The 12,467-nt window shown below is 39.4% G+C and overlaps 1 protein-coding gene across 2 annotated transcripts in view; it reads right to left on the reverse strand.

The window, feature by feature from the left end:
* Positions 1 to 283: 283 nt before the first annotated feature.
* The window catches only part of BBX (bobby sox homolog (Drosophila)), a 351,342-nt gene continuing 339,158 nt past the window's right edge, over positions 284 to 12,467 (reverse strand). For both annotated transcript variants that reach the window (XM_006873315.1, XM_006873314.1), the window contains 3 exons: positions 6,861 to 7,058; positions 4,901 to 5,087; positions 284 to 772 (listed from right to left, as the gene is read on the reverse strand). In XM_006873315.1, the coding sequence (XP_006873377.1) occupies positions 685 to 772; positions 4,901 to 5,087; positions 6,861 to 7,058 (473 nt within the window). In that variant the 3' untranslated portion in view covers positions 284 to 684. The remainder of the gene's footprint in view (positions 773 to 4,900; positions 5,088 to 6,860; positions 7,059 to 12,467) is intronic.

The following is a 12,467-nucleotide window of genomic DNA, read 5'->3' on the forward strand; positions in this document are numbered from 1 at the left end:
TTCTTTCTCTCTCTCTTTTGCCAGCAAACTACCACTCTGGTGGCAAATATAAAAGTGCAGAATATATGGACCACGAGGCCGAGCATACACCACTAACAATGGTACACACCTGCCTGCCCAAGCTGCTTGAAAGTCTCCGGAACAGGCTTTTTAATATTTATTCTACAATATAAATGTAGGTATAACCTATTATATAAACCATCTTAGAACTTAAATCTCCATGTACAAAAAAGACTAAGAATATCTAATAGTAACTAGTGCAGTGCGTCAGTTTTTTTTTTTGTTTTGTTTTGTTTTGAAAGAATAACTAGGTAATATACGAAACTAGTTTCATACTCTCTGGTTGGTAAAAGAGATGCTGGATGAGCTACAGTAAAGGCAGCCTTTTACCAAGTTACCACCTATTACCATTAATAGCCTTCAATAGAAAGCAAAGCTCCAGGATCATTCCGTTTCTGTAGTATCAGACAAATAACAACACCCTCAAAGATTCTGGGTTTTGAAAGAACAAAACTGGCCCAGGATGCTAACTTCTGCTTCAAGTGAATCTGGGCCACGTAGGGCAACAAGAACTTATTTGCAGTCTATATATTTTCCACCACATGGACTCGCTAGCATCCCTCGGAAAAGACAAGGCTAGGATAGTAGTAGGTAAAGCACAATGTTTTACAATTAAAGGGCTCTTCACTGGTCAGCGCAGGAAATAAGTACAGGTGCCTGTGGCATTTCTTTTGGCTGTCCATCATGGGTGAGCGGAGTTGCCCTCTGACCTCTGCAAAACAAGTGGAAGGAAAAAACAGAAAATCATTTATTCAGAATCTGTTATTGGAAATAGGAAACGATGAAGGATAACAAATCAAAAAAGCTCTCCAATATCTGTTTAACAGCTTCTGTTGTTTTGCTGTCACTTACGTGGTCTAATTTAAATAAAACTGTAACAGTCCTTAGAATTTTTTTTTAAAAAGGCTTTCTCATCTCAATTCCCCTCAAACAACTCAACACATACTCTCAGACTATAAACGAACACACACCAAATTTGTACACCCTGACATGCCTACACATATTTGGGACTACTCTGAGAAAGGAGTAACTTTCAGTCAAGGACTGTGGCTCCCGGGCTCTTGATCTGCTGATATTAAAGATGACATGTTTCTTTTTGTGACTTGCCCAAGGACAAAACTCTTCTATGATAAATGATAATCTTGAGTCTCATTTCTTAAGACATAAATCAGTTTAAAACTTTTGGCCAATCAAAGTGATGACCCCTGAAGAGAAAAAGAGATGGACTGCCATTCTAAAACACGGAATGACAAAGAAACAGTGAATGAAGAAACAGTGAGCCCTCACAAGTCTCTCAAGCCTATGGAGAGAGTGTATATAGGGGAAGAAGGTGAATACTGACTCTGGATTTTAAATGAGAAGAAAATCCAGTCTCTGTGGGCCAAATAACACACAGGAGAACATCAAAAAGATGTCATGGAAATGTCCATTATTTGGATTGGAAACAGGCTGAACATAGCTGAGTTTTCATTCAGCTTTTATATAATTAGCAGGAAAAAATATGATTCACTTCATGGTTCTAAGAAAACTATTTAAAATTCTTGATAATTTCTATACAGCTTTCTATTCTCAAAAAACAAGACTGAGCACCTCTTTCCTTGATATTTGCCAACAGATTTATAAAGCCCAAACAAAGCTTACTCACTGCTCTCTTTTACAATTGTCTGTGGTGTATAGTGCTATACTGAAAATTCGTGAAACAGCAGCAACAGTGATATTTTCATTGGTTCAACCTCTCAATAGAGTATTTCCTTTAGATTAAGTAAAACAAAAAGGACTCAAATGAAATTTGCAACCTAGCTATATGCAAGGATCTTTGGGGGCACATAAAACAAAAACAATGTAAATAAATTACATCATTTGGGGGGGGTTTAGAATCTGATGCTCACTTGGTAGACTAAGATATTAGGATTTTAGAAAAACACAACGCGTGTTAGAATTAAATCTCTGGATTAATCTGTTTACTCATGTGCGCATGCTGCTCTTTGTTCAAGAAAGAAGATACTAAAATGTTATTTATTTATTTTTTGTTTGTTACCTTTAAGACTGGACATCTGATAATATCATAAAAGCCAGAAGAACTTTAATAAATATTTTAAAAGAAAACATAGAGGAAAAAAGATGAAAAGTATAATCTAAGTGAGACAGAAGCAAATTGGGCAAGGACATGGGAGCATGAGTGTGAAAATTCTGGAGTCAGACAAACCTGAAGTCAAATCTTACCTTAGTCACTAACTAGCTGTGTGCTCCTGACTAATTAATCCTCTACGCCTCAGTTTCTTCCATCATTAAAATGGTCGAAAAACACTCATTTTATGAATACATTTAATGAGCTTCCCAGATTAAATACTCTTAGTAAATAAACAGCAGGTTCAACAGAGATTTGTTCCTACTCTCTATTTCCTGCATTTAGTAAAACTGACCTTTTTTTTTTGCTAAGCATTTTAGAGCCACCATCTAATTTATTCCTCGTTATTATCCTATTATTCTTCCTAGCTACTGCCTTTCACCCACCTCCCCCTATCCCCGGCCCCCCCAAAGAGCTTTGTTATATATTTATTTTTAAATTTAATCTGATTTTTAACACATCACACTAAATGAGACATTCTTTGATAGTTACCAGGTGTGGGACGGTTGATCACTGTTAAAATTGCCTTTCTATGTTAGGTTTCTGAACCTACTATTAAGATTTTTATTGGCAAGAATGCAGATATTATATTTCTACCCCAAACTTGACTGACCACCCTCTAAATCAGAAACCAAAGTGATGCCTCAGCAATATTTAATTGTTGTGTAACCCACACACAATTATATTACAAGTAGGGAACTGGCTGGTAGCTCTGCCTATCTTAGGCAGTCAAACTTGAAGAACTATCCCACTTGGTGATGCACTCATTCATTTGCTCATTTGCCCATGGATGTAACAGGAACCACAGCTTTTCTTTTAAAACACTCAAAATACACTAGGAGGAGAGAGACATGAACCATCGATAAATAATTACAACCCGAGGTGGAGCTGGTTCATAGGCAGCAGGAAAGGAGCGTGGTGTACCAGGAGGAGAACTGAGAGGACAAAGGAGCAGGGCTGGCAGGAGTACCAGGGAAGGGGATGCACAAGGCAAGGCTTTCCACAGGTTCATTCTGTCTGACCCCCTTGATATACTGAATCAAAATGTGCATTTGACATAGAAAGAATCACCTGGAGATCTTGTTAAACACAGATTCTGATTTAGCGTTTCAGGGTTGGAAATGGAAATTCTCAGCAGAGGGGTCAAACCATAAGGAACCTGTTCAAAGCCCTGGTGCAAAGGCAAGAGGCTGGCCTATCTGGAAAGTTGTTCCATGTGAGAGAAGGGCAAGCAGCATGGAGGGCTTGTGGGGAGTACAAAGGTACGTTTTTTCTTACCTTTCTGCTGCTGGGGATTGAGAGGGAAGGAAGGCTGACTAGCAGTGCAGTGTCATGACCACTATTAGGTTCAGAACGGAACTGTGGCAGCAGCAAAGGTAGTAAGCCCTGCATTATGATGCCACCTCAAACCCTGGATTCAGGCAGATCTTTTTGAATCCCTTTACATATGTGCATGCTTGTTCTCTGCACCAGACTGTAAAACATTATGAGTGCTGGTGGACTGTCTTGTGCATTATCTCCCTCAGTAACTTTACAATGCCTTTCAGCATTCTCTTGTTGTTTGGAACTCACAGTGTACACATGAAAAGGAATCTGACTTCCTGGAAAGGCTATTTGTGAGAAGTACTAGAACTGTAATGTGACAGGTAAAGAACAAGAAGTAAATAAAATCCTATGTCAGGGTCTCTTAAACACGGATGGGAAATGGAAAATGGGACCTGGCAGGGGCATCTACAGGTTGTGCTTGGTTTCAAGTTCTTTTTTATTAAAGGAAGTCGAGGAAAGTAGCTTTTCTGTAGGAAATCCACTTGGAGTAAAACTATAAAACACCTAACTATACAAAAAAGCTTTTTGCCTTCCTATTAAGTTGCAGAACACCCAATTACACTGAGAACTTAAAACACTTTCTGTGGGGCTTCACAAAGTTCAAAGGGCTTTCACATCTAAGATTTTGTTTGATCGTCACATCTAAGATTTTGTTGTGATTCTTTGAGGATATTGTTATGCTCGATGTAAGATGAGAAAACTGAGGTCCAAGAAATAAATTGCTTCATATAACAAACTGGAGAGAGTTGGGAGAAAATTCTAGGCCTTCTGACTACCATCAATCAGATGCCAAGATGCCCCTTGCCCTGAATCACACTGTCTTCTCTGGTACCACCACTCCACCAACATCATCCCCAACTGGGCACTCACCATGTGTTAGCACTGGGCTGAGTGAACTCTTGCTATTTCATATAGTAAGTGTATGAGAAGGCCACCTACCTCATTTTACAGAAAAATAAAACAAAACAAAACTGAGGACTGAAAGGTTAATGATTTTGCCCAAGATCTCAAAGAGCTAGGATCTAAACCCAGGGCTCCGATTTGACTCTAAAGCTCATGCATTTGATTAAAATTGCTTTCCCTGTTCTCTCTGGGTGCTTATAGAAATGAAGTTTAAACACAGACACAGCATAACATATTCAAAATAAAATACTCAGGTGGCTTTAGTTCCTTATATTTTCCTACACTGTTAATTAGCACATCACTTTTCTCACCTCTCAAACATGTGTGCACTTGGACCAAGTCCCATGAACCCCAAAATGCAGTGTCAAAACTGTCACCAATCACAACAGAAAGTATGATTTGGCTTCCTGAATCCATGAGTCATGGAAGAAGAAAAACATGGTACTCCAGGAGCCTGACAGAGGACAAATTTTCACCACTAACCTGTGCACATTTTCCATGGCTGCCACCTCCGCCAGTGCAGTGAGGCTGAAGAATGCAGACACGGCAGGCATGTCGGGAGTGCTACTCCGAGTCTCTGCGGCCTCGGTGTTGTGTGAGCATTCGTCATTGCAGTCTGTCTCGGGTGCTTTAGGGAGACTCCTCTGCAGTTGTTCCTTTGGTTTGTCATCTGTAACAAAAGAGAAATCCATCACAAGAGGATCGTTCTGTTCTCTCCAGAAAAGGGACACAGAAAACTCTGTGCCTGTCAAAGTGAAATGAGTGAACATTCGTTACTGTTCACTCTTGCCATCAATTGAATATTAAGGCTGTAGCAGAATCTCTTCTCCCACTTTAACAAAGCTCTTCTATTAAGCTCAATTGTAACTATGAGCAGTAAAGTACCCAAAGCCAAGCTTAAGAGAAGCTGTGTTTTATTCAAGGTCAGTCTTGGAATGAGAGGAAAAAATGGACCCTGGTCAAAATAAAGCCCAAAGGGCTTTTTCAGATGGGTCTATGATGCTGTAAAAAAAAAAAAAAAAAGCCCTCAAGAATCCAGCTGACTAGGTATTTCTAATGAAGTCTTAGTCTCTGTCCTACTATGGCAGCTTGGACTTTTGGTATGTTGTGATGCCTAAGCATCAGAATAATTAATCCTGAGGTCTCAAGTTGTTATTTTTATTCTGAAGACTGTAAGGGAAGATGACAAAGGGCCCTCTGATATTTATGAAGAGATGACTAAAATGCTATGCAAATAAACCGCTGACAACAAGTATAATTTCCTTCTATTATATTATGTGGTCAATATAAAGGAAGGAGGATTTTTATCTTGGTTTAAAAAACATTTTAAATAGAGAAAGCAATCAATAATGGCTATACATGTCATGTTGAAAGTGCTATGATGTTTTTCTACATAAAAGGGAGTATTTTCTAAAATGGCTTTCATTCTTCTAACAAGTAAAAATGAGGAGATTACAACCTACAAAATGAGTATCAGAGAACAGAAATCAAGAGTCAAAGGGAAAGGAGGGGCCTGCTGGGCCCCAAATCAGGAAAGCTAAATTTATTACGCATCCTGTTCGTTTATTCAGCAAAAAATTCATTACTCTTAATACCTCGGTTTACACATCAGATATTTACAAATATCACCCTCAGAAACATTCATTTAAATATATTTACTATTTATACAAGGTCATCATGAACTTTGACTCTTTTTCAGGAGAGAACACTTTCTCCAGGGTTGATAGATAGCAATGCTGAAGGTACTAGTGCAGAGCTCCAGGATGGGATGGCGGGAAACTGCTATCTCTTACTGACCCCACCCCTATCTAGAGACTCATCAGCAATTCTACTGAACAGATAGATCATTCACGATCCCTGAGGATGGGAAAATTCACAGTAAGATACTGTTGGTTATGCCTTGGTCAACAGAACGCAAGACATCTGTAAGCATTTTCAGGCACCCACAGTGGTCTGAATCAACTTACCAGAAGTAACAGAGGCTTTTTAAGGTTCTGCTATCCACTGGTTTTAATACCTAATATTCTGGTTTGAAGTGGCTTGCATAGTCAACTTTGGAGGTACACCAATTCACCCAGCACTTTAAAAATTCCAGGCTTTTTGGGAATTCCCCTAATCGAGACTATTTTGTTGCTAGCTGGAAAAGGGCCAAGGTCCATTTTTTTCCCTCACACTCTAAGACTGACCCATTTTCTGACCTTTCCTTTCTAGAATTCCAGAAATTCTCTTGGAAAAAAAGAGTACTGATTTTCAAAGATGTACATTTGAGTATTTCAAGGAGATCCACAAAGAGAAACTGTTAACTATTTTCAAAACTGTCAAATAGACCCATTTTTCAATAAGGATCCAGAGTTGGCTTAAACTCATTTGGCTGGTCAATGTGGCCATGATGCCATGTTCACCTGCTTTCTCTTGTAATATGTCTAAGGCTCATTCGTTTTACCCAAAGTACCTCCTGCTGGTGATACCCGGCCATCTGCTGTCCTGACAAGGTGTGTAATCTTGGTTTTCCTTGCTTTTCTCTTTTGGCTGCCCACCAAAGGTTCTTGCATTGTTGTTGGCTCTGGAGTGTTGGGAATGGATAGGGCATTTTTAACCTTATAAGCAGGCTCTGTGGTGTTTTTGTCTTCTGAAAATATGGCTGAAATAGGACAAACCATAGATATAGTTACATGCAAAAACACAAGCACCAACACTGCTCTTTGAAAGAAACATTTCTAAGTGTCTACTCCATTGAAATGGAGAATTTATATTTGGTTTTCAAAGCACTGATGGAAAAAGAAATAAAACATTGTCTATATTTGCTTTTACTACTTATTTATGTTTATACTGATGAACTGATTACAGAGGATTAAGATGCCATTTTCTCTTTAACAGAGCACTGAACAAAGAGGCTATTGGAGTAATGTTTTCTAAGGATGGTGCAAGCAAACCTCCGCTAATAATCAAATAAACTACAAGTTCTATAGGTGGTCAGAGGACCCTATATGAAAAATAAGCTTTTAGCCAGTTCCAGAGTCACGAGGCTGAGGTAGAATTCTTCCCTGATTAGCACTAAGTTGTTGGATTTTTGGTTTCATGTATGCTCTTGTGTGAGCCTTCAAATGATTTCATGTCTACTTAAGGGTTGTTCTTTTTTCTGGATGTTCCAGATGAATTGATAAAAACACAATAAGAAGCCAAGGCCATAACTGCAAAGGAATTAAATGATAGGTATAGTATAAAAGCAGGCTGTGACTAGGGATAGCCCAGAAACTAGTAGACAGGCAGCCAGAGCATGCAAGAATGGTTGGCTGATAGTTGTTAATAGTCCTCAAGTCCTAGAGGTTAGAATATCAGGAGATGGTAAAGGAGTTGGATAAGGGCCCAGACCAAGTAGAAGAAGTTAAATAAAAATTGTTAAAAAAAATTCTGAGACTACACTGTAAGTTCTCATAAAGTCCTGAATATGAGATGATGCCACCTAATATGAACCTACTGTTTGATCAAGGAGTGATCCTGGGGCCTGTAGATCATCCACTTTATGACACTATATCATTTGACTATGCTATAGTTTGGGATAAGAAGTGACACTGTGTCCTACCACATCCTACAAGACAACCCCAGGACATACTGTCCTACTATCTCGTGGCCTACACTCATGACAACCTAAGGGTTTAAGGAGTGCCTTCTCTAAACAGAACACAGGGACAATAAGGACCATTAAAAGACGCAGTGCCTGGGACAAAGCTGAAGATTGAATCTGGTAACATTAGCAAAGTAAAAGAATGGCTTGGTGGTGAGGGACATCAGACAAAAAGAGCTGAGAGAGGGAAACCAGCGTGATAGTTAAGTATACAGACACTAATCCAGTTTTTCTCACTCCCCACCCCCCTGCCAAACTAAGGTAAATGTGGGAAAAGAAAAGGTTTTTTCTTCTAAAAGCAAGTTAGTCATTTCTCTTTTGGCTTTTAATTGAACACACTAAACTATCCAGGCACTGTAGAACAAGTCCACAGGGCTAGTTTTTACACTCAACCAAAATTATAACACAGGGAGAGCGTTATCTTCTGAGAGTGATAATATGAGTTCACTTTTGGAACCACATTAAGAAATGTAGCAGTAAGAGACTATCTTGTTTCCAAATCCTGCTCCCAATATGCATAGTTAAGTTTTCTGGGAAAGCAGCACTGCATTTGTACCATGTCCCAGGAGGTCAGCAGTGTGCTCTAGAGTCATGAATTCACCCAACCAGGGGATTCAAACTTGCATTGAAATTATTACAGTCAAAATCTGAACTTTACTGCTTCATTTAGTCGCCCATGAGCTGAAAACAGCAGTCAGATGCTGAATGGAACATAGGGAAAAGAATCAAATGAATGAGCCTGATCTAATATCCCAGGAGACTTTGTTGAACTTATAGAGCAACTATTTCAAAATTGACTCGAGATTAAGTTAATAATCTATATGCTATAGAACACATTTGAAAATCTACTTATAAATTAAGTCCCCTCACCCCTGTAGTTTGATTTATATATTACAAAATAAAATAAAAAAAAATAACCCTTTTGGGAGATTCTCTAGTCAGGTATTTTGTTTTGTTTTCTTGTAAGACACCATTGATATTTACTCGAACCAGATAACAGTTACAAGTTTACAGCTATGTAGTCTCAAAGCGTTTTAGTGGAAAGAGTTCTGGTTTTGTCCTTTTCTGGTTGTATTGGTTGGTCTTCAATTCTCCCATGTATTTGGTGCTAGAAAACCTTCTTTGGAGTCCTGGTGTGGTGCCATGCGATGAGCACTCGACCTCCAGGTTGGTTTGAACCACAAAGTCTGAAACCGTATCGCTATGAGTTGGAACCAACTTGACGGCACTTAACGACAACAATAAACCTCCCTTAATTCACTGGTGCTGCAGTCAAGACTACTTTAAAAAAATATATATATATAAATTGTAATTATTACTAAAATTGGTGATCTCTTGCTTAAGCATACGCATATGACCCAATAACTTGGTTGAACAGATAAACAGTCGCATCCTGGTTTGTTAGAAAAATTTATCTCTAATTCTATGACATAGGCAATCTTTTTTTTTTTTTCAAATAATATGAAAAACTTACAGGAAGTGGTTAAGCCATTTTGAATTTTAAAAGCATAGGGAAAGACACTTAAGATAAATTATAAGCTTAGCATTCAAATCTCTGATGTAGTACTAAACAACTAAAGATTTCTGGTATTTTGAAAAAAAGATGAAATGAAGGTGAATATATACAGGGTGGTGTAAAGAGAGTGTGTTGTTGTTAAATGTTGTCTAGTCTGTTCTGATTCATAGCTACCCTATATAAGGTTTCTGAGGAACAGTTGGTGGGTTTGACCCACTGACCTTGAGGTTAGCAATCCAGTGCTTATCTTACAGCACTGCATAGGACTCCAAACAAAGTACGTTGTTGTTTAGTGCCACTGAGTAGGTTCCAACTCATAATGACCCTGTGTAGGGTTTCCAAAGAATTGCTGGTGAGTTTGAACTGCCAACCTGGTGGCTAGCAGTCCAGTGCTAACTCTACAGTGCCAAACCAGGACTCTAAATTAAATATTCTGCCATTGTTGTTAACTGTCATTACGTTGAGTTGGTTCTGACATATAGTGACCCCATATAAGGTTTTCGAGGAGCAGTTTGAGGACTTGAACTGCCAACCTTGAGGTTAACAAGTGGTTGTGTACCATGGAGTCGGTTCTAACTCATAGTGACCCTGTGTAGTGTTTCCAAGGCTTTAAATCTTGGTATGGCACTGTAGGATCAGCACTGGGCTGCGAACTACAAGGCCAGCAATTCAAACTCACTAGCTGCTCCTTGGAAACCCTATACAGGATTGCTGTGAGTCAGAACCGACTCGATGGCACTCAACAACAACAACAAATCTTTGCAAAAGCAGAAAGCCTCATCTTTCTCCTGTGAACTTTCACAGTGAACTTTCAATTACCTGCATTTATAAAAGTCAGCACTAAGGAGCTCTGGTAGCATAGTGGTTACGAATTGGGCTGCTAATCTCACGGTCAGCAGTTTGAAACTACCAGCTGTTCCGTGGGAGAAAGATGAGGCATTCTGCTCCTGTAAAGATTTACAGCCTCGGAAACCCTGTGCAGGGTTGTTGTGAGTCAGAACCGACTCCACAGCACATAACAACAACAACAACAAAGAAGTCAGCAATAGCTGAACAGCTGCAGAGAGACATCAGCTTCAAACAGGGCTTTGAACTGGTTCATTCTGGTTCAATTTCCTGCTAACAACTGGCATTTCCACCTCAGATATACCAATTCAGAATCTGTATTTTAACAAGATCCCCAAAGTCCTGCATCCAACACTTCTAACACTTCTAATTTTTGCCTGTTGTTCTTGTTAAGTGCCATCATGTTGGTTCTCACTCATAGTGACCCTGTAGAGGGTTTCCGAGGCCCAACTGGTGAATTTGAACTGTCAGCCTTGTGGTTCAACCCAACCCTGAGGTTAAGTGCTTATACTACAATGCCACACCAGATATTTTTAAGCTAGGGTAGCTTAAAAATTATTTAATTATCCTGATTGTGGTTTCATTTTCTGCCTTTCTACATTTATATTCTCAAAAGTAAAGTTTTCATAATTAGGGATATGGTTAGTGCTGAGGGTTAATGCACTAGACTGCAAAGTCAGTTTTAGCCTCAAGGTCAGTGGTTCAAGCTCAGCAGCCGCTCCTTGGAAACCCTGTACAGGGTCACTCTGAGTCAGAACTGACTCAACAGCACTTAACAACAACAAATAAATGTTAGAATGGTATGAAAATAACAAGCAAAAAAGGTCACTTTAAAAAAAGGGCTTCAAACTGGTTCCTTCCTGTTCTGTCTTGCCATCCTACAGACCAGAATCTGCAGAACATGGATGCCTGGAGCAATAACTAGAATGAGGAAATTACATATTGATGTCCTGCAAGAAACTTAATCTGTCTTTGAAAACAGGAGTCCTGGTGTAGCGCTGTAGTATAAGCACTGGACTGCTAACCACAAGGTAGGTGGTTCAGACCTACCAGGTGCTCCTCGGAAACCCCATACAGGGTCGCTATGGGTCAGAATTGAGTCGATGGCACTTAACAACAACAACTTGAAAACAAGAGCAGAGGGCTCATTGCATAGCAACTGAATCCACCTGGTCGACGCGGAAACAAAGGCTCCCTGCTCAAATATGGTGGCTGAATGGCTCTGCTTTGAATGTGTGTCCCGCTCCACAGTCCTGGCAATAATTCAATCTCTCACATCAGGCTCCTGAAAGGCTCATTATGCCTCTTCTGTGTCTCCCGATATAGGGCTTGACCCATAATCTTTCTTGATCCAGTTATTGTTCCAGGCACCACATTTTACAAGTTTTGGTCCATGCTGGTGGTTTTGCTTTGTTGCCATAGCTGAACTAGTTGAACTTCCTCAAAGCCTAGCTTTAATTTACTGGTAATATCTGATACTCAAGTTACCCTGCTTCCTTTTTTCTTTTCTCTAGCCTCATAAAAGGAGTCTGCACTCTATACTAAAGGACAGGCAATTTTGAGTGCATGTCCTCCAAAATTCTGTTCCATGTACAGTAATAATGAATATAATTATTTCCAATAATAACTCTACTTCCACCATACCCTGGGGACTACCTGTAAGACTCAAAATTGATTTACTTCTGACCAAAAGGGCAGAAAATCAGGGCTGTAGAAAATATGGTGTTTCCAGGATCAAACCACACACTCAGACACCCCCAGTAATAAAATCATCAAGTGTCAGAGGGGAAATGGATTTAAAGTTCATGTACTACTGCATAACAACATTCTCCCCATCCCTAAAGGCATGTATTAAATGCATACATCGAACAAATGGGGAAAGTGAATCTCAGTGACATTTCTAATCTCCTACTGAAAATTTCTAATTAGTGGCTGAGCTGAGAATGAAAAGCAGGCCTCCTAATTCCTGGGGAATTGGCTTTTTACCACCCTGCACATGCTGCCACATCCTTTACATGTGAAGAGTTTCAATATTTATCTAAAACATTTAGATCATAGAGGAA

Source organism: Chrysochloris asiatica, unplaced genomic scaffold, assembly GCF_000296735.1.
Source record: "Chrysochloris asiatica unplaced genomic scaffold, ChrAsi1.0 scaffold00236, whole genome shotgun sequence".
Classification (NCBI taxonomy): domain Eukaryota; kingdom Metazoa; phylum Chordata; class Mammalia; order Afrosoricida; family Chrysochloridae; genus Chrysochloris; species Chrysochloris asiatica.